Genomic DNA, 23,600 nt, shown 5'->3' with positions numbered 1-23,600 from the left:
ATCCCTCAGCTCTATCAGGTTCTGCTTGTATCGCTGGTGGATCTCCCTCATCTCTCTCTAGTGTAGCATTTGTGACTGGTAACCCTGTATCCGTAATCGGCGTGCTGCTCTGATCTCCTCAACTCTCTAGTCAGTCATCCCAGCCTCTAAATCTTGACTAGGAATCGGCCCAAGCATTGCTGGTTTGGGCGCTCCATGGCTAGTCTAAGGGAGGTGTCTCCTCCAAATAGCATGTGGTATCTAGCTTGGACTGTTCTATAGGCTCTCCATCCGTAGATGTAGTGCTCCTTGCTCTCCACCTCCTCTTGGCATAGTCTACAAATCTGCTCAGCTCTCGGAATGTGGGCTGCCCTCTTGGTATCGATCTCAAGGTGATGAGAGTAACTTGAGTTGGCCAATGGCTACCTGCATCTCATGTGGCATGTATACATTTAAGTATCCATGTCTCTCAATGAAACCACCTACTGTAGTCCTCATAAAGTGATCCTTGTAGTATGACATCTTTGGGGGAGGGGGCTGCTAGGGTGAAGTCCACATATGCTGTGTGTGTGGTTGGTAAAGGTCTTGTTGCATGACCAAGTTCCTCTCAGTGTGGAAGAGGTGTTTGAAGAGGGAGTCACAATCATATTGAAAGGTGTCGATCCTATATCTTGTGAGCCACTGCTCGACCTGTGCATACCATGAGGTCTCATGTCCTGCTTGAGCGAGCTATCTAGAGGCCTTGAAGGCTCTCCTAGGTAGTCTATCTGGGTGCATATCACATACTTTGTATATGAGGCTGATGGTTTAAAAGAGGACCTCCATCATCATGGGGGGTGTAACAAACTTGGCTCTAATGATCTCATGTAGTCTCCATCATGGCCAATGCTGTATATCCTCGTGTGAATCGATTTCTGATTGCTCGTGCCATGGTGAATCTTCCAGCAAGTGCAATGGTGTGACCCCTAAGTAGACATACGAGTCTACAATCTTTACCCATCTTTCTCCTAGGTGAATATTGATATTCTTCTCATTGGGGCTGATGTGTGGAAGACTAGGATCTTGGCTTTTCCAAGGTTAACTGCCAATCCACATTGTGTACATAAGTCATGAAGGGCATGGAGCTGCCACAGTAACCCTCTTATGACTTACAAACTAGAACAATATCATGAGCATAAAGCATTATAGAAACCAATATATTTGCTATCTCCATCCCATCACCGCCTCAATGTGATAGTTAGCTTGCTTGTAGATTGTAGGTTTTTGTAAGGTTTGCTGTTTGATCAAAATGTCTGACAACTTCAACCAGATTGTCAGCGAGAAGCTTGATAAGAACTATTCTCCTACATGAAAGTTTAGGATGACAAGTTTCTTGAAGAGTAAAGATGTTTGGAATTACATTGAAGGAGAAATGACAGTAACTCTGAAGTTCTTGCATGAAATGCTATTACAAAACAGTTAAAGGCTAAGAAAGACTAGGAGCAGACACAGAGTAAAGTCATGTATTGGCTGTTTGTCAGTGTCACAAATAGCTTGATGGGCTATTTGTAGGAATTTGAAACCCTTGCTATTGCATGGAAGAATTTGACAAGGCTGTTTGAAGTAAATACAAAGGCTAGAAATGTGCACTCAAGTTAGAGTTGAACCAAGTGAAAAGAAAAAACCTGTCCATTAATGATTATGCCTTCAAGATCAAGAGTATTGTGGAAGCTTTTGGATCTATCAGTGTGGTAGTTGATGATAATGATGTTGTGCATGCATGCTTAGATGGACTTGGAGATGAATACAAGAGGTTTAAGTCATCTATAAATACGAGGAATGATATCCGTGATTTTACAAACTTGATTTCTATGCTGATACTTGAGGAGAAGAACCTTGGCTTGGATTCCTCTTCTTCTCAAAGCAGCAAGAAGTTTGAATAGGTGTTTTATTCTACTAGCAGAGGTAGAGGTTGCGATAGAGGCCAAGGTGGTGGTTATGGTTAAGGTTATGGTACACAACAAAGTAGAGGAGGATATTTCCGAGAAAGGGGGAGCCAAAGAGAGTAAGTTGTAGATTCTAATAGTCAACAAAATTCTAGTGATAGTAGAGAGTGCTGACATTGTGGTCAGAAAGGATATATTTCTAAAAATTGCTTCAAAAAAGAGACTAAAATTAAAAATGGAAAAACGTAGCAATGAAACTATGCATCTAGTAGTAGAAACAATGATGACAGAAGTGAACATTTGTTTATTATGCAGCACTTCATGAATACTATGACTGTTGATGGTTCATCAAAGAATGATATATGGTATGTAGATTTAGATGTCTCTAACCACATGATTTCTCATGGAGAGTGGTTTAGAGAGATGTGCAATCCAGAGTCTCCAGGCTATGTAGAGACAAGGAATGATACAACTCACCCCATTACTCATGTTGAAAATGTTCCTTTGAGTATACAGGATGACAAAACTAAGTTTTGGGGAGATGTACTACTACATCTATCAAATATTACAAAAAACTTGGTTTTTTTGGTCAGATAGGAGAATAGGAATTGTAGGTTCGATTCACGTCTAATAGTTGTTATCTAGAAGATCTAAAAAATGATTGTAGGTTGATTGCAAAAGGAAAACGTGCTAGCAGATTGTTTACTCTTGATGTAAATCTACTTGAAATGGGTGTTGCTATGTTTGCACAAGGTTAAAGTGTCGTGGGTGATATTGAAATTTGACATAAGAGAATCGATTATGTGAATGTGCAGGGACTGGAAGACATGCAGTCAAAACAGATTGTGGATGACTTGCCTAAGTTTAAAGTTGATGGGATGCACAAAGTATGTAAAGCATGTCAACTTGGAAAGCAAGCAAGATACGCGTTGCCACATGAAAAGCATATATGTAAGAAGCCACTTAAATTGATACATTTTGATGTGTGGGATCCTACAAAGATTGCAACTTTGAGTGGTTGCAGGTATTATGTTTCCTTCATTGATGATCATATTCGCAAAATATGGGTTTACTTTATGCACGAGAAAAGTGAGATGTTTACTCACTTTAAAAGCTTTAAGGCTTTGGTTGAGAAGAAGAGATGGTTAATATTAAATGCCTAAGATTCGATGGAGGGGGAGAATATCTCTCCAATGAGTTTTTTGATTTTTTGTAGAAAAATGGTATACAGAGGCAGTATACATATAGATATACTCTGTAGCAAAATGGATTTGCTAAGCAAAAAAACACGTATATTGTAGAGGTGGCTCGTGCATTGATGTTAGAAAGAAACTTGTCTTATTACTATTGGGTTGAGATAATTGCTATTATTGTATGCATTTTGAAAAGGACACCCATTGTTGCTGCACATAGTATGACATCCGAAGAGAAGTTTACAGGCAGAAAGCTAAATCTATCCCATTTGAAGGTATTTGGATGTATTGCTTATGTGCATATTCTTGATGACTTGCATAGTTGGATCCCAAAGCAGTAAATTTGTTGAATATTTTCGAGCAGAAGGGATATAGACGTTATAACCCTGTTAGACTTGAGCTGAGAGTTAGCAGGGATATTGTTTTTGATGAAATGAGTAACTAGTACAGTAATGTGTAGACTTGAGTTGGAGTTGATAAGCATGAGTGTGGTTGAACAAAAAATAGGTATGTAGTCTCATAGATATTGAGTGGACCATAAGAGTCTCCTAGTCATGGTTTTGTTGATAGATCTTGAAGTGGCAGATTGAGGTCACAAATTACTGCACCAAGTACATCACACATGTCAAGAAAAGGTAAAGAGAAAGTTGGGACTTATCTATTGTGATAGATGTATCATTAAGTTTCTCTCATGTTGATGCTGATTTAGATGGTTCTGAGCTAAGCTTGGATGAGGAGTTTGGAATTCCATCCTAATAAAACACGATGTGCGGAAGCACTTGGTAGTGATCCAGGTCCATGTAGGTCAAGTAGAGTGAGAAAGCCAACACAACGATTGACATATGATAGCTATGTAGTTTATTACTATGCATACATGGCTAAAGTTGTGTAGGATGTGTAACCCACATGTTTTGAGGATGCAATGGATAATGAATATTGGGATCATGCTATGGATGAAGAAATGGCTGCACTTATGGATAATGACACATGGGAGTTGGTGCCCTTACTTGAAGGCAAGAAAGCTATTGGTTACAAATGGGTTTACAAGATTAAGCATAAGTCAGATGGATCTATTGAGTGCCATAAGGCATGATTGGTTGCCAAAGGGTATGCGTAGGCTCGTGGTATTAATTATGAGGAAACCTTTGCTTCAGTGGCTAAAATGGTCACTATAAGGGCCGTCATAGGAGTGGTTGTGTCAAAAGGTTGGACCATGCATCAAATGGATATTAAGAATGCCTTCTTGCAGGGGGTGTTGCAAGAGGAAGTTTATGTGGAGTAGCCACATGGTTATGTAAATGAGAATCATCAAGATTATGTATGCAAGCTTCGTAAGGCCTTATATGGGCTGAAGCAAGCACCTAGGGCATGACATATGACAGGATTGTAGAATATCTTGTCAACATTGGATTTCATAGAGCACATGTTGATCACTCACTCTATGTATGTGAGAGTGATGCAGGCATTGTGGTCATTACTATTTATGTGGATGGTTTGATCATTGTGGATGATATTGAGATAGAGATTGACAATGTGAAGGGTCTTCTCAAGGCTGAATTTAAGATGAAGGATTTGGGGGAGTTGCGCTATTTTCTTAGGATCATTAAGACTCCAAAGGGTATATGGTTGCCACAATATATTTTCCTTTAGGAGTGCTGCTGTTACTTGGAGTAGTAGAAACAACCGATAGTTGCCTCGTCTAGTATAGAGGCAAAGTATAGAGGTGCTACAATTGTAGCATGTGAGATAGCTTGGTTATGCGAGCTACTTGGTGATTTGGGGATGTAGGTGGATAAGAAGGTTTCCATCTATTGTGATAGCCTTAGTAGCATTCAATTGGTTAGGAACCCAGTGTATCATGTGTGAACCAAACACATAGAGGTCTATTACCATTTCATTCGAAAGCGGATTCTAGTAGGTGATATTGACTTGTTTTATGTCAGTACAAAGCATGAAGTTGCTAACGTTTTCACTAAGGCCTTGTGAGCTAAGAAGCTTTAACGCTTCAAGACTATGATTGGAGTTCATGAGCCCATGTTGAGCTTGAGGGGGAGCGTTGAAATGTCAAGCTCTACATGATTTGGTATTAACTATGTGCCTTGGTGATGTGGCACGACATTATTCACTGGAGTGTTAGATGACTGATATGAGGATACGCCAGTGATTCTATAGCTGGACTATATCCATGTAGTCCATCCTTGGTTATAGCACATTCATTGTGTTATCTCTTCTTTCCTAGCGAATTTACACTTAGTGACCATGTGTACATACATTGTGGTAATTTCATATTAGTCTTTTATCATTGTTATCGACTTGGTTCTTTTGAGTGGAAGGAGGAAGAAGAAGAAGATTTCAGCCTTATCTCTTTGTATGCTCAAGTCTCCATTGCTTTTGTGTGCGTATGCTCTTGGGTGCTTCAGCCTTCACCTCTCTCCCCTCTTGTCAATTTTCAAATGCAAGAGATATCAAAGATAACCTGTTCAGTTAGGTGTCCAGCCAACAAGCAGGAGAACACCAAAAACAGGCTGAATGGAGCATTAAATGCCATAGGCTGATGGTGGACAGGTGAAACGATTGTCACAGGCTTAAAATGCAGAGTCTTGGGCTGAAAGCTCAGGCTGTAGGGAACCACAGACAGGCTGAAAGAATGCCCAGCAGCAGGTCACCTGATCAAAAGGGGTAAAACGGGCCTGTAATCAGCAGAAAAACACAGCAGCAAGAGCACAAAACCTGAAATCTGATGCCATGTCAAATCGGATGCAGCAATGGAAGCATTAACAAGTGCTAAAATAAATTGCTGAACACAAGACAGAAGATAAAGAAAGAGGAAACACTGCAAAGAAGAGAACTCAAAAGGATGCTCTGGAAATGAAACCCATATACCAACACGAGATAGTCGCGTACAATAGTGAGTCACTGGTTATGTGGGCACAGGCACCGGCTCCTCTCTCCAACAGGAAGTCCACCTAGTGAATGATGATGACATGAAATGACCACAACAAAAAATGCCTAAAATAACTTCAATGTGACACATGAGCTGACAATTGTGCTAACAAAAGGGAGGTTGAGGAAAGCTGAGCCCTATTGTTCTCTATTCAGTGCTAATTAGCCATCCTCTTGCATGATGAATAAAGTGTTTGGGAGGTGCCTTTAACTTTGCTTGCTACTCGTATTCGGATGCCTATTGGTGAAAATTGGGCTTCCTAGCGAAAACACCATTGCACAAACACATGGTGGGGAAGGGCAAGCCACTCTTGTGGGGTCGTTGCATTACTCTCAAGTTGTTTGGCCCCTCCTCCTATATTATTAGAGATGATATACAAACCCACACCTACTTCACGTAGTGGAGTGCATGGGCTGAGACCATTTCCTAGTAAAAGTGATGTTGGTAGACGTTAGTGGCTAGCCCGATCCCCTCCTTAGGGCAAGGCCTAACTCTCATGTGTTGATCTTGAATGTTGCTAGTTTGGTCGCTTGAATTGTTGGATTGATGCACTTGAAAGAACTTTGGACACACACTCTCACTTTTTTGCACCCTGAATGCAATGCAACTCCTAGATTTAAAGGGTGTGGTCTTCGAGAACGTCTATAGCAACCTTTGGATGGTTGCCAAGTCACATCAAAGCCCTTGCATCCTCCCAACATTGCAACCTTGCATGGAGAGCCTCCCTTGGCAAGACTTGCTTGGCTCTTTGAGGGTTTGTGCCACCTCCTTAGTAATCCCTTTGTCCTATGTTGTGTCTCTAGTCCAAAGTTGGTGAAATAGTTTATGCCCCTCTCCATGCTCATAGGTGGAGTCTAAGATCCGACATGAGTGTGGGTTTAGGGTCGATGCAAATGCTATTTCTGACAGAATGACAAGGGCATGAATTGATAGCGTGGTCCTTGCCAGTTGCTTGATCCTTGGGCATTGCCCTAGTTTGTTACATAGAACCTGTCCAACAGCCCTAGTAGGATACTTCCCATATGTTTGTCACCCTAGGAAAAGTCCAATGATTCTTACTGTGCATAAACAATGCCTTTTAACATATTTAATGCTTCTTGGGGCTTTTTTTGAGGAGTTGAAGAAGGCATTAATGCATGACAATTAGATGTTAATGCAAGCCTTGATTTTGGTGCTCAATAAATCATAAAATCCACCTCAAAGATAGTCTCCACTCTCCTTCGAGATGAGGGTGACACTCCTTTAAGTCCTCTTGAAGTAAAAGCTACCAAGGCTCTCCAACTTCTGAGTCCTCCCAAAATGTGTAATGTAAATACTCAGATGAATATAAAAGTGATTAAGGAAAAAACCTCTCTTATGGAGAGTGAAAAAATGCTCCCGTGTCTTACGTGCGGATCATTGACACTCCCATGTGAGCGTAGGCGTGAGTAACACCCAACAAATGAGGGATTGGATGCACAAACACAAGATTCCAATTTATGGATGACCGGTGCATTTGTTCTACTGCCAAAAACAAGCCATTTAATAATAATACATAAGCAATAATGTGCTTTTAAGGAGACTAAATTAGGGAGGGATTCATGCACTAGAATTGTTGACTATGTGCAAACCCTAATATTAGTGGGTCAACATTTACCATAATTTTCTACAATGTGGCAAATATGCATAATTTAAGTACATGCTGATATGTGATGCAAGCCAGAGGGGCACGATTAGAAACCATAGCATCTTTGTCAGCAGTGCTAGCTATCCAGCGCATCCCATTGATTGAATCATGCTAGAAAGTACTTCAGCATCATGCATGATATTGTATCATATCAGAAGCCCTTAAATCAAAGAGGATTTTTTGCTATGGCAATCCCACGTGCACATGTATATGCAAATGTGCACGTGCACACTCTGTTTGTACACCTAGCTCTCAAAATCTGTACTGTGATGTTTATTATTACTATGTATGCATGCCACCTACTCCCATTCCTAACCTCAATCCTATGTGGCTATGCATTTGACACAAATTTCAAAGGATGTGACCCACCAACCTACTCTAGATTCAAATATGTGTACGTGACTTTATAGAACTGTCAATGAAAGCTTTATTTTACGTTTACTGTGCTCTTATGCAGAAATCTATGGGGCTGGCTGGCCTGTTACTTTTCCCTTCTCATACTGCAGTGATTTATTAATGTTGTAAATCCATCTTAAACACTGGCAGATGCCTCGTGAAGAGCTTGAGAGTGTTCTTCAGATTCTTGAAGAAGCAGAGGAAACACTTCAAAAATCAGCAGAAGTTGAGTGCACCCTGGAAATGATAGAACCTCAGCAGTCATGGCTTATGGGTGGAGAGGATGAGGTCAGTACCTCAATGCATGTGCAGCCATGTCAAGTTAAATGGAAGCAAACAGATAAGTAGAGTTAGAATGTATATGCACTAAGTTGTTGATTGGTTTATTTCTTTTTCCGCTCCAATGCAAGAAATTCAGCATATATTTAAAATATGGTGTGGCTTTCCTCATAAAATGATATGTATATTTAAAGGTTGTGTTATATGTGTGGGTGGATATGCGTGTATCTTTGAGACATGTATGTAATATTTCTGAATGAAACATTGTGTATGTCCGTGAGACATCTATCTGTGTATTGTAACATTTCTGAATAAAACAAGTATTCCACAGAAAAAAGTGTGTGTACGCAGGTACCATGTTTCATTTCATGTGCATCTGTACTCACTTTTGTGCAGGTGCTGTGTCTCATTTCATGTGTACCTGTACTCATTTTTGTGCAACCTGCATGCGGGCATGCATGCGTGTGTTCATGCACCTAGTTGTCCACGTCCGACTGACGGGGGTCAACTTGTCCGATCCGTCCTGTCCAGTACAACACGTCCAATTACGTCCAATAGCGTCCGATAGAAACTGTCCGACTGTTCCATGGCAACAAGGCATCTATCGTCCAAGACTATTATAATAAATTGAGCATTTAAATTTATGTTTATTTGTTGATTGTTGTACTTAAGTGCTTGATCAAGAAATTATCACCCTTTCCAAGAAGAAAGGCTGATTTCAAAAGAAGTCGTGTCACGGGACGTTCCACTATCCACGATACACTTACGAGACTATGAAGCCATAATTGCTACGTCAGAAACTACTGATGCTTAAACCTCAACCACCTCAAAATGTAGGAAGTTGCTGATGAAGGAGCAGCCACCAATCCTGAGTTTTTTGTGGTATTCTTTTCTTCCTTCTAGATGTCTTGTCTTGCTTGAGGCAATCCTTCTTCCAATGGCCTCTCTTGCCACAGATGTGACAAGTAGACTCCTTGTCTTTGTCCTCCTTGTTCTTGTCTTTCTTCTTCTTCTTCTTGTCCTTCCCCTTCTTTTGGAAAGATTGACCCATCAACACCTCTAACTTTGAGGTCCTACTGACCTTTGAGTTGCTCCTCGTGATCCAAGATCATCAAAACCAACTCCTCTCACTTAAGAGTACCTATCCACCACCTTGAAGCAATCAAGGCAAAGTAAAATGCACTAAATCAGGGCGGTAACTATGAGAAAAGAGTTATCACCATGTCCTTTGAGGTAATTGCCTTCCCTATGTTCTAGAGCTACATCTGCAATTGCCGAAGCTTATTGACATGCTCCCACATGGAAGAGGACTTGTTTGGGTTTAATGTCCGCATCTATACCTCGAAAGATACCCACTACGTCACAATCATCCAATCAATTGATCAAATTCCATCCGTATCCCAAGCAATAGTCAAATACTCTATGTGGGCTATCACTACCGGTGTGCATGAGAGAAGTAGGAATAATCAAATGCAAGCATTCAGCTTGTCCCATTGTGCCTAAATCTTCACCAACTCTGCTTTCTCATCTACAAAAAGCTTGGATAAATCACGGACTAATGGACGGTCTATGGCCTCAGCCACAAGCTTCACCAAATCACAGGACTCCAAGATGGCAATCGTTTCTCGCAAAATGTGGTAATTCTCCCATTGAGTTTTTGATCTCGACAAACCTTATGATCCATAATAGCCTGCAACTCCAAGTCAAGCTTGAAAGACATTGACAACTAAACAAACTACAAAACAAGGGCAGACCCCTCAGATTCGAAAGACGCAGCTTGATAGGGCTTCCTCCGCTCATCTCGAACCTGTTTCGACCCCATGAGAGGCAATGAAAACTCAAAATCTACACCCAAAGGCTAAAAGTGCAGCTCCCATCCTTCACAACAGTAAAACCTGCAAAAAATCAACAACTTTGCTCCTTTCCTACGCTTCTCCACTCACCTCAGCCTTGTGTCGATGCACAACCCTCCTGCTTACCCTCGAACACTGAAAACACAACCTTGGTGTCACACTAAAATCTCCTCCTCAGATCTATTCACAATCAATCAGCCCTTCAATGCTACTTTGATACCATGTCAAAGTGCTGCAAATGTGGAAGCAGGTGACCGAACTGAAAGAAAGAAAGGAACACAGAGAGAGAGAGAGAGAGAGAGAGAGAGAGAGAGAGAGAGAGAGAGAGAAGTACGCAAAAATCTGCAGTGAACAAATGCTGAATAAGAAAGTAGATATGTGCAACGGGCTGTGGAAGTATGCCAGCCGGAGTCTCTCCACCTATGCACAACAGAACAGAATGAATGTGATCAGGGCAGGGGCAGGATATAAATAGCAGCAGAAAAACACACAAAATAATAACATAGGCCAGCCTAAAACTGGCTGACTGCATAAAAATACTGCAGAAAAACTGATGAAAACTGCTGTCTGTTGTCCACCTGCCATGTGGCACCTGCCCTGCGTGCCCGATACTGTCCAACCTACCCGGAAAACAGCAATCGTGCTGGTAAGTTGGTAACTACCTAAATGAGGTCCAACCTGCTCAGAAATGCATGACTCTGCCCTGAAATGAATGTAGACTGCCTGTGCCCATCGACAGGATGACCAAATCTCTAATAATAGCAGTTCTCTATTCCTGAACTCATAGGGAAGTTCGCATTGGTGGTTCCAAGGGTAACTGATTTAGCATTCAGAGATCGGTGAGACAAGGCTGCCCCCTTGCAACTCTAACTTTCTCTCTTTGTAGCAAAGGCCGTGATCTCTTTTTGAAGGATAGATTTGCAAGTATTTGTGGCATTAGATTGCCCATCCCACAGTTTGAGGAGCTTTTGGATGTAGAGTTTGCAAATAACATAACTATTAACTAGGAAGAAGATAAGGGGAACTTCAAGGTCTTTGTAGTTGTGATGGAGATTTTGGTAGAGCCTCTAAAGCTCTTATCAATTGGCACAAATCCTATGGATTTTGGGTTTTTGACACTCAACAATCAAATTGGAGGCCACATGAATCAAATTGGAGGCCACATGAGAGCTTTACCTCAAACTAAAATGAGGTACCTTGGTTGTCATGTGGGCATTGATATCACCTCAAGGAAGCAGCCAGCACCATTACTCAAGTATTGGAAAGAGTTATTACATTGGTGTATAGCAAGATTATCTTTAGCAAGGAAAGTGGTAGTGGCTAAGTTCCTCTTGCGACCATGTGGCATATTACTTCTTGTTGGGCCTTCTCTAGATCATGCATTAGCAAGGTAAAGTGCCTTACTAGGAACTCCATTTGGTGAGGTGGAGATGGAAGCCCAACAAGGGCTAAAGTAGCATGGGATACTATCGTTCGACCCAAATCCAAGGGTAATTTGGGATCATCGAACCACAGTCAGTGTAGAATGCTGATGGTAAGGCTTATTGTAAGGGGCCTTCTTCTAAGGAAGGAGCTATGTAAGAAGTTATTGCTATGGAGATTAGAGACTATTGTTCCTACTAGCAGTAGAGTATGGCAGCCTGGCATTCACTGGATTTTCAACAAATCCATGCTACAAGGCTTGGAAATGGTTTTGAGGTCAAATTTATTGTTGCCTTTATCTAGGCTTGGAGACCAATATCTACACTACTCAAGCAACTACTTAGGGACAAAGATGTGGAAATATGCTCGGGTTTGCAGAGAGAAAATGCTTAGAGGGTATAGAAACCCAACTAAAACCCAATGAGCTAAAACAAGAACATGAATGGAAACATGGTAGTTAAGTACAATCTGTCTAGTCCATGAACTTTGCACATGCCTAAGCATATACTTTAAAAACTGCAGCATAAAATATAGTGTTTCGTACGGTCAATGAAAGTTACAAAAGAAATTTAAGTGTTAATCTAGTAAATATTACTTGCTTCAACAAAAGAGTCACGACCCATGAAATAGAGTGTCACACAAGGCATTATCTAGTCAATACAAACTTTGAATCTGTTGCTTCAACAATGAACATGACAAGAATCACGACCAAACGCAAATCCAAGTGACTTCAAAGTTTCAATATCATTTATAAGTTTCAAGACATCTACGAAAAAGCGAGCAAGGGTCAAGGCAAGATACATATACAATGTATCAAAACAGGAGCTAGCTATAATGAGTGGTGTAGCCAGTGCCAAGTACAAAGACTAGTTAAAATTAAGGAAAACTAAGAGCTCATATTAGATGAGTCCTCAAACCCGAATCATGAGACTCGTGATCATCACTAGATGAGTTTGCAGAGCCTAGAATGAAATCACAATCACTAAGGAGATTGCCTTGCTTATCATACTTTGGCTCTCGAATAGTAACATCCTCGCAATGATAAGTTGTCGATGCAGATGGGGCCCCAGAGCAACATCTCACACAAGTCTGGACTGCCACTTGTGTATTGCCACTAACTGCAACAACTCGAGAAGTGGGTCATCACTCCCTACGAGTACATGATACTCAGCAATCAATCTCCTCTAGCTCCATATAGAGGTCTCCAAAAATGGCATCTTACTAGTCATTTCACTCTCTATGCACACTTTTAAGTATGGTTCGTGTTAACTTAAACTCATCTACATTCACCTGAAATTTTAAAGTTCAAAGAGATAAGATACTACTTGTCTAGCCATAGATATCTCATGCATATCACGTAGTATGTGCCAATTAGAACAATAGTAGATTAGTCATTCTAACTACTTGGTGGTAAGCTTGTTTATCATGGTATATATGAAAGAATAGATTGTCCCATTTCTATTACATGCTCCACATGAATTATTCTATTCAAATTAGAAAATTCACTTGTTAAAACTTAAAACTTGACTTAATTGTGTACAATGGAGAGAAATCTTTGCTAGTAACTTAATTACCTGAGCCAACACCTTAAGAGCCACCTTTTGTACATTGGGTAATTGATACCCAAATGACTCCCACGAAAAGAGAGATTCAACCAAAGGATCCTTTTCCAACACATTGCTAGCAAAGGTTGTTTGCCTTTGGTCATCATAATTAATCAACTCTTGAAGAAATACTCCATGGACATCTTTATACAAAGTCTTTGGACATAAAGATCTCTATCCAAGGCTAGCTCTTGGTCCATGAACAGAGAACAGTTCTTCTATGTGGAATACAAGAGAGCCACAAGACCGTAGATAGGCCTCTTCATCCACTTCCACCTCTTCTCAACAAGGTAAAAAATGTCATTCTACCACAAGGTATCATCCAACATATCAATAGCATCACTAATTAAGAAAAGATGTAAGAGACCAATAACACTAGTTTGAGCTTTAACTAAGCTTGAATGTAAATCTAAACTCACACATCCATCCAAAAAGACTCTCTTAGGCAAAATCAATGAATAGTTTTGCCCCTCCTCCATGGTTGCAAGTGCCTTCTCGTTCATCCATGCCTTAAATTCTTCCTACAACATGCATTTTTGGATTTTGCTTTGCACATCATAAAATTGCTCATGGAGCAACCATGTGATGGCCAAATAGTCTTAGATGGCTACTTTAGATCAACATCACTATACATGTGAAAGATGGCATGGACCTTCACCTTTTAGTGATGAAGTTTATGATTATGTTTGCATCTGCTACTATCTTTTGCACCCACTCTAATTTGCCTATTTTCTCCATGCGAAGGTCAAGGCCAAGAGTGGCAGAAGGTGTCCACACAATAGAATAAAATTTGACCTCAAGTAATTATCTCATCTTCCAACAAATCGAAGCATTATGATAGAGATAGGGATAATTTGCAAAGGTAAACTTGTAGAGGATTGAGATAAGAGTCTAGAATAGAGGTAGAGAGAGAGGTAAAGATAGAGGAATCGATGTTTGCCCTTTTCCATTTGAGTATGAAATCATTTATTTCCCGCGTTCAATTCAATCAAACATATGAGTATGATTGCAACTATGGATACGATTCACTCATTCATCCTTTGAGTGACATAGATCTGGGATTAGCTTTGCAATATGCAATCAACCCTACTCAAAGCTCACTTGATGGGAACTGTTCTCTATAAGCTGCCTCCAAAGTTTGTGTGGAGATGTGCTACGATTTGCAAAAGAAAACATGGAGTGTACAACCACAATTGAAACGTAGAGAACTCAAACACGAATGCAATAATGCAAAAATGTAAAAAACACAAAAATCATAATGCAAACACAGAAAAGATAACTTTGAAGTGGATGAATGAATGCTGTAAATGAAGGAAGAGTGTACAAGATTCTCAAAAGGGAGAGTTGTCCAACACCTAGTGGCTCTCATGGGAGCGAGTTGAGGGAGCTGTTGATGTGTGTCATCCACCAGAGACAGATCCCGAGTATTGTAACCACCGCTTAGAGCTTGTCTTTGCATGAAAGATAGGATTCTGTGCTAGTATGATAGCACTCTCACTGTCACAGTGGAGGATAAGAACCTCTGTAATGCCAAGCCCTCTCACCAAATGTGAAAGCCATAAAGCCTCCTTGCATGCCTCAGTGGCAGCCACATACTCTGCCTCTGTAGTAGACCAAGAGAAAACCAAGAGAATAAGGCTACTATCATCTGTTGCCTTCTTGGTGTATAAGCAGTGATCAACTTGAGATCTATGAAATCCCTAAGATTGCATATATGTATCAAATTTAAGATACCATTCTCATGGTGCTTGTTTCAGCCCATATAAACTCTTGTTGAGTTTACATACCATGTGCCCTTTCCCCTTTGCAACAAAACCCTCAGGTTACTGCATATAGAACTCCTCATACAATCACCATGTAAGAAGGCTATCTTGACATCCATCTGTATGAGTTCCATATCTTCAGATACAACCAAGCCCAAAATGGTTCGTAAAGTAATCATTTTGACTACAGGAGAAAAGATTTCATCAAAATCAATTCCATGTTATTCCTTGTACCCTTTAGCGACCAGTCGTGCCTTGTACTTTGGCAAAAAACCAAAAGTGACATTCTTTTTGTAAACCCATTTGCATGGTAGCACTTTCTACCCTTCAGGTAAATTCACCAAATCCCAAGTGCCATTTTTCATAAGAGATTCCATCTCTGACAACATAGCCTTATGTCATTTCTTGCTGTCTTTTCTGTCCATTGCTTCCTGGAAGCATGACGGCTCACCCCAATCTATCAACATGACATAATCAGCCACATAATTAACACCAAGCACAAACCTATCTAGCTGTCTTTGCACGCTGATCAACCTACAGACCCAATGATGAAGATTTTCTGGCTATTCAGCCTTCAAATCTGCATCAAGAGCTTGTTGTTCTACAAGTTCAGCATGTTGTGCAACTTGTTCTAGTTGTTCCAAAGCCATCTATTCTTGCTGAATTTGTCAAGTGTGAGGTAACCGATTTATCAAGTGTGAGGTTGTCATAACAGCCTTTGCCCAAAATCCTTCAGGTAAAGCAGCATATGATAGCATGGTACGGACCCAGTCTTGAATGGTCTTGTTCATATGCTCCACAATACTATTTTGGGGTGGATTGTGAGGGGCGGTGAGCTTCCTTTTAATCCCTTTGCTGTCACAAAAGTCCTGAAAGGCTTTGGACACATATTCCCCACCATTGTTAGAGCGAAGACACTTTAATGTCTTGCTAGTCTGATTTTCAGCAAGTGTCTGGAATTTTTTAAATTTATCCAAAGCCTCATCTTTACAACGGATTGGATAAATCCATACTTTGTGTGTGGCATCATTAACAAAAGTAATGAAATACTTATTTTCCCCTGCAATCCTTGTCCAACCATAGCATGAAAAATGGTACTTCCACCAAAGTAGCCTAGCTGCCTCATCATAGCATGTATACCTGGTTGTCCAAAATCCATTGGATTGGCACTTCCATGATGGCCTTGCATTTATATTCCTTGCCTCGTAGATACCAATTGTTTTATTTCATTAGCATCTTTGGAAGCTTCAAATTAAGGATTTGGCATTACCTTCAATGGACCTTGTAGTTCCAAAGCTATAGAGGATGTCTTCTTCTTCTTGCCTTTGTTGTCCTTCTTCAAAGCATTTAAGAACCGGGTAAACTAAGGATCCTTTGCCAATCTAGCAACGAGATTTGCTGTTGTCATAGAAACATGAAACGGGGACGGGGACAGGAACGCCAAACCTAGGGAACGGGGACGCGGGAACAGGAACGGCATTTAAAAAATTAAAATTCATGAAAAAAAATTAATATTTCACTCATAATCCATGTGGACTCTAAAGTGTTAAAACTTAAAACCAAGGTATATAATCCACAAGGACAAATCATTTTAAGTTTTAACTTTAAGATATCATGCATAATTCTAAAACTACTCATTAGAAATTGAATTGCAACTTACAAGGCTCAAGAGGTAAGCTATTCAATTATAAATAATAAAATCCATAATACATATGCCAAAAATGATAAAACAATGAACAATGAACTAAACTTTAAAGTCTAAGCTAAAAGAACATGCCTATGGCACCATTGCCAAAAAAACTTAAAAGATTATAAATATGAAATTGAAGTCTAATCTTTGAAAGAACATGCTCATTGCCCCAAAAAAGACTACAAATATAAAGTCTAATCTCTAGAGTGAAGCAAAATGCGGCATGCCAAAATAGCCCAAAGGGCAACTGCAAGATTGCAAGACTCAAGTACAAATATAATATCGGCATGGCACAACTGTCAACAGCCCAAGTGTCACACTGTCATCAATGATCCTAATATCATATATAATGTAAATGTGTCATGTATCATGAGACTCGTGATAAGTAAACTAAATCAAAGATCATGATCATGATCTGAGGCTGCTTTGGCCACTCCTGAAGTGCCAGCCTCATCATCATCCTGAAGTGCCAGCCTCATCATCATGTGTACCATGAATTGATGCATCTTCCTCAATATCAGCATGTGTGTCCTCTTCTTGCTGCATCTCCCACTCTGTGAATGGATCAGTCTTTATTGCCATACTGTTACATAACATCCTCAAATTAGCACTAACGAATATTAGATCGTTTGCCCTCTCCACACCAAGACGGTTCCTCTTCTTTGAAGCAATGTGAGCGTATGTACTCCACAATTGCTCCAAACAAGAGGAGCTAATTGACTGACTCAAAATACAAATGGCTAGTTGTTGCAACTCAGGACCATCTGAACCATAGTCTTCCCACAAATATGAAATTGAAGTCTAATCTTTGAAAGAATATGCTCATTGCCCCAAAAAAGACTACAAATATAAAGTCTAATCTCTAGACTGAAGCAAAATGCGGCATGCCAAAATAGCCCAAAGGGCAACTGTAAGATTGCAAGACTCAAGTACAAATATAATATCGGCATGGCACAACTGTCAACAGCCCAAGTGTCACACTGTCATAATATCATATATAATGTAAATGTGCCATGTATCATGAGACTCGTGATAAGTAAACTAAATCAAAGATCATGATCATGATCTGAGACTGCTCTAGCCACTCTTGAAGTGCCAGCCTCATCATCATGTGTACCATGAATTGATGCGTCTCCCTCGACATCAGCATGTGTGTCCTCTTCTTGCTGCATCTCCCACTCTGTGAATGGATCGGGCTTTGTTGTCATACTATTACATAACATCCTTAAATTAGCACTAACGAATACTAGATCGTTTGCCCTCTCCACACCAAGACGGTTCCTCTTCTTTGAAGCAATGTGAGCGTATGTACTCCACAATTGCTCCAAACAAGAGGAGCTAACTGACTGACTCAAAATACGGATGGCTAGTTGCTGCAACTTAGGACCATCTGAACCATAGTTCTCCCACCACAAAGCTGCCCCAATCTTACAGCGATCCTCCTGTGCATTTCCACAACCAAAAGAACCCCGAAAGGTCCTATAACATGAAAGCTGATCTCTGATCTTTCGTCTAGTGCCATGATCAGGCACTAGACGAGACAATATAAGTCTCCATGCATCCATAACCTTAGTGTCATTCTCCTAACCCTTTCCTTGAAACTGCGGATCCATAACAAATGCAGTTGCATGCATGGGTGAGCTATAGGAGTTCCACCTCGTCACAACTAAATGGTGTATCTCCTCATACGCCTCATCATTTGGTGCCAACTCTTGTAACTTTTCATTCAGCCTATCCATAGCCTCATATACCTTGCTAATGCAAGGTTGCATAGCATCCATAACCCTCAATAAATGTACAATAGGTGATACCATAGCATCTATCTGCTTTACATCATCCCAAAAAGTGGAGTTATTTGCTTTCTCCAAGCATAAGATACCTGTAGGAGTATCTGCCAATGTTGATGAGGTAAACTCATCACTAAGAAATAATTGCCTTAAGGCACCACTGCATTCTTTTAACCTGCCTAGCATCAAGAAGTAAGGCAAATCTGGTATTAGAGTATTTTAAAAGTGTCTTCTTCGACCGCAAAGAGAAGTGACGGCGAAGAAACTGGTGATTCAAAACAAAGCTAACCATTTGAGCTCCTTGCTCTATGACAGGTGCAATCCATGACAAGTTACCAATATCCTTTAGTAGGTTGTTCAAGCAATGAGCCATACAATATGAAACTGTGATATGCGGATAATATCCCTGAATACCTGCTGCCCTATTTGCGGGCTCTCCATCTGCAACAAATTCCACAACATGCTTTGGGCCAATAAGCTCAACACCTGTAACCCACTCTGCTGCAAGTACATTTGTTGACTTTCCTGTCCCCGATGCATCATGTGAAGATATGAAATACATTTCCCCACGAGAATAAGCAACCATACCATGAATGGATTGCTTGCGTGTATCGCTCCAACCATTAGCAATCAAGGAAACTCCATTTTTAGCCCACATGCTCTTTCTAGTCATTGCTGCTTGCTCAACAAGGCGCTTTTCCTTGTCGAGCAAAGTAGTGCGTAAGGTCTCTGATAATGGAGGTACATATGAAGGGCCATACTCACCAATCTTCTTGCATATCAATTTAAAATACTCTGACCTGGCTGCACGAAATTGAATGTGGTCATGATAAAAAAAGCGTACCACTGATGTATCCACCTCTTCCTTCTTCTTGGGATTCCAACTAGCATCAAGTGTGCTTTGTCTATGTGCAACATGTGGCGTTGTTGATGATATGGCCGATGCAATGCCTGCAGTAGGTGTGGAGGTAGCACTTCCTGATACTGACCCTGCTCTAGATACATCTGATGGGGATGGTGCCACAAAAGTTGTAGGGTCAACTGCAACATGTCGTGGTCTAGATGCAAGATAAGCTTGTTGACCTACTACACGGTCACAAAGCTCCCTTTGCTTCTCCAAGGTTACATTCGGACAAAACTGTACCTCTGAATTTGGCTCATGTAGGAGATGAGCTCCGACCTGATTATGCATAAACATTAAAATGGAATAAGTGGCAATTGGTATTCCATATTCTAATATTTAAGTAGCTTTGAAAAATTAAAATCAATAAAAATTTGAAATACAAATGCTCGGCTCAATGGATTACCTTGTTTGTTTCACTAGTTCGCTTGTATGGGCAAAGCTTGCAAGTCCATGGTCGAGATCCTCCACCACTCAAAGGACGGTCAGCATTTACTTCTTCCCACCATGACCAATCATCGGACCTTCTTCCTCGACCACCAACTTGATGAGCGGGGCGGGAAGATGAAGCCATTTATGATTTCGGGCTGAAAATTGAAGGCTCAAGAGTTGAGCGAAGGAAAAATTTAAGGTTGAAAATTGAAGGCTCGAGAGAAGGGAGAAGGCTCAAGAGTCAAGACTCACTCAAGAGTCGAGAGAGAAGGGAAAAGCAGAGAAGGGAGAAGAAGAAGAAAAGAGGAGAACTTGGAACTTGGAGAAGAACTTAAAAGGAAGACTCCAGAGAAAAGGAGAAGAAGGAAGAGAAGGAAGAAGGAAGAAGAGAAGGGAGAAGTGAAGAGAAGGTAGAAGGTAGAAGGAAGAAGAGAAAAAAGAAGAAGGAAGAGAAGGAAGAGGTTGGAGGTGCGAGGAGAAAGAAGAGAAAGAAGAAGAAGGAAGAGAAGGAAGAGAAGAAAGAAGAAGGAAGAGAAAGAAGGCGGCTGGGCCGCTGGGAGCAGGACGCAGGCGAATTGGGCGCAGGCGGGAGCAGGACGCAGTTGCAGATCGTCTAGGCGAGATAAGCGGGTGGCCGACCGCAGGTAAGTTGTGCCACGCGGCGTTCCCTGTCCCGTTTCAAACAGGGAACGCTGCTGCGTTCCTGTTTGAAACGAGACAGGGAACGTTCCATCAATTGAAAACGCGGTCCACGACGGATACGTGCCGGGGATGACAGCAACGTTCCCTGTCTGAAATGGGACAGGGAACGTTCCGTCAATTGAAAACGCGGTCCACGACGGATACGTGCCGGGGACGACGATTCCACGTGCCGGGGGGCCGTTCCGGCCGTTTCCTGTCACTATGTTTCAAGTGCCTGTTTGTGACCATTTGGGGTACATTGTAGGTGTTGTTTAGGCTTCCTCTCCAGAACACACTTGTACATACCCCAAAAATCTCTCTCTCTCTCTCTCTCTCTCTCTCTCTCTCTCTCTCACCTTCCTTCTAGCAATATACTCTCTCCCTTGCTTTCCCCCTCTAATTTCAAATTCAAATTTCAAGCTCAACTTTCAAGCTCCCTATTCTCAAACACTCTCTTGTCAAGCTCTCCTTGGCCATATCTCCACCTTGCCTCCACTTTCAAGATCTCCATTGGCCATCCTCTTTATCCTCAAGCTCTTAATACGTAAACTTCTAGTATAAAGTCTCTAAATGTTTAAAGTATATTACTTTGAGTCCCAACATTCAGTATAGGTATTAAAACTATATGTACAATTTTTTTTCATTGGACGTAGGTCCAATATTTATTAGTCCGATTAGTACCGTACTAGTATCGGACGGTACTAATCAGACGCCGTCGGACATGACAACCCTGTTCATTCATATGTACTCATTTTTGTGCAACCTGCATGTGGCCATTGTGTGGCATGGGCCATGCATATGCTCTGCTAGAGATGTCTGTAAGTGATTGAACTTGGTATTGCTACTTTGTTATATGTTTGAATCTTTTTTTATTTTCCTTCTTGCCAGGATGAGCCAGAAGAATCCGAAGATAACTTAGCTGTCTGCCTTTTAATGAAAGGAACTGCATTGCGTGAACTTGGACGCCTTGATTTAGCACAAGCATGTCTTGACAAATTAAGGCAAGTAACTCGACAGTGCTGGATTTAATATTGAAGGGTACTTGAACTGTTCAGAAGATTGAAGGATTGGCTAAAAATATCTGATTGGCTGGAAGAATAGGGAAGAGACATGCTACGTGGAGACTGAGCTGTTTGTGTATCCTATGGCGGCCTATGAACGAGCACTGCTTTTGATCTGCCAGCATCTGGAGCAATCTCAGAGCTCAGTAAAACTAGAGAATTTTGATCTTCTTTTAGAGGTTAAATTTACAACCTTGTCATAATAATCCTGATGCATAGTACTGGAAATGTGCCCCATGTAATCTTGTGTTGTTAATGCTATGTTTATGCAGGCAAAACAGGAGCTTGCATTAGCTGAGGGTTTTAAGCAAGATTATAATTTCCTCTGGCGTCTTCTTGGTCGGGTACATGCAGCTCGTGCAGCCATTCAAGGCCTAATGGGTGAAGATGTAAGTGGAGGCTTGTTAAAGTGTGAAAACTTTTGTCAATGTTTTGGATGGCCGGGACATGATTTGCAACTGTGTTTTTGTGCAGGGAGGTAGTAGTGTTGAGAGTGAGTTGACGGGGGATGAAAATTCAAATGAGCATTGGGTTGATGAACAACTGACAGATCAAAACATTGAGATTTCAATGCTAAATGGGCTGAAGCAACATGCAGAAACGGATGCATGCTGTGAGAGACTCTAATGAACATGAGTTGTCCCACTAACTGTAACATAGACTGGGGGTGGGCTGCTGTAGACATTAGTAGTTCCCCGCTGTATAGTATGGAGTTCAGAGCAAGGAAAACCAAGCTCACATCATTGTTTAAAGATAAAAGAGTCTGCAGAATAAAGTCTACCCTACCACATGAGTCCAATCATGCAATTGGCTGGTCAGTATCTCAGGCAATTCATTCATTCTATAATAAATATGTGGACTATTCATTACATTTGTAGTAGCAAATAGGAGCACGTGGTTTGTAGATAGGGATGTACATCTGATGCTCTGCTTAACTGAATAAAATGGCATGCCGAGCTACCAGTTTAGTCCCTGTAACTTACAACGTCGAGTGAGATACACTTGTGTCAAAACACACGTTCAGAAATGTCTGCAGCAAAAATTCGAATGTATGCACGAGTGTGCGTTTGTGCAAGAGCACGCAGTACTTGAAATATACCATCAAGCTGCAAATCAACATTACAAAAGACCTCATGATATTAACAAAACATGGGTACAAGAAAGCATGAATAGTTGCTAGAGCAGTTCGTGATAACACATGCAAATACGCAATGAGCAAAGAATGAAAGCGCAAGCTCAAAACATAAAAGGGATATATGTTCGAAGCACTGTCTTTGTGGAAGTTGTACAGTTCTCTCTCTCTCTCTCTCTCTCTCTCACACACACACACACACACACACACACATCTGAAATACCAAGAGTGATGTTTCCATTTGACTCTTACCTTCTCTACCTTGGGATGCCCTCGAAGGTTGCTGCCTCCTGGACCTCCTCTTTGGTCCTGTAACTGGCAGGCTCCGTCTCTCTGATTCTGCCAGCTCTGAGTGCAACCTACTCTGAAAGGAGGGAGTCGTAGGCCTTTTCATCGAAATGTCCACGAAAGTCTGCGTACTTTCCAGAGGGAAGTGGCGACTTTTTGTAGGAGCACGCTGTGTGAGAATGTTTGCAGAGAGACATCAAAGCAATTGGTTTCATCGTCCTCTCTACAAAGAGAAAATACAGGAGCTTGTGCATGGGCGGCGCGTGGACGATAAGTATCTACAGAGGAGTCATTTTATGCCCGCTTCCCTGTACTGATTTTGCCATGTTGCTTGGTGATGCATGATGTAAGGTTTCTCTTGCCACATCTTGATATCCATTCATAAGCATCTTTCTAGAAACAAGCTCCTCATAGATTGCATTTATTACATAAGTACATGCTATGCTGCAAAACAAAAAAGTGATTAGCTTGATGAACACAACGTGGCATTCATAAATCCATGAACATCCTTGATTAGCGTGATAATCATGGCATAGTGAACTTTTAAGATCTAATCTATAACATATTATGTATTAAATAAATTATATGGTAAACTTGGCTGAAA

The 23,600-nt window shown here is 41.0% G+C and overlaps 1 protein-coding gene and 1 pseudogene across 1 annotated transcript in view; one reads left to right on the top strand and one right to left on the bottom strand.

Annotated features, from left to right (window-relative positions):
* The window catches only part of LOC148033302 (uncharacterized), a 75,602-nt gene extending 53,157 nt beyond the window's left edge, over positions 1–22,445 (top strand). The window contains exons 15-19 of the mRNA XM_087681207.1: positions 8,254–8,391; positions 21,404–21,516; positions 21,617–21,755; positions 21,849–21,965; positions 22,051–22,445. Of these exons, the coding sequence (XP_087537333.1) occupies positions 8,254–8,391; positions 21,404–21,516; positions 21,617–21,755; positions 21,849–21,965; positions 22,051–22,203 (660 nt within the window). The 3' untranslated portion in view covers positions 22,204–22,445. The remainder of the gene's footprint in view (positions 1–8,253; positions 8,392–21,403; positions 21,517–21,616; positions 21,756–21,848; positions 21,966–22,050) is intronic.
* Positions 17,761–21,033, bottom strand: LOC148033303 (uncharacterized; annotated as a pseudogene).
* Positions 22,446–23,600: the final 1,155 nt, after the last annotated feature.

The sequence above is a fragment of the Lygodium microphyllum genome, chromosome 7 (genome assembly GCF_053477565.2).
Source record: "Lygodium microphyllum isolate KBCC chromosome 7, Lygodium_microphyllum_v1.1.10, whole genome shotgun sequence".
In the NCBI taxonomy this organism is placed as follows: domain Eukaryota; kingdom Viridiplantae; phylum Streptophyta; class Polypodiopsida; order Schizaeales; family Lygodiaceae; genus Lygodium; species Lygodium microphyllum.
Note: the sequence above shows the minus strand (reverse complement) of the source record. Positions and strands in the feature narration are given on the sequence as shown.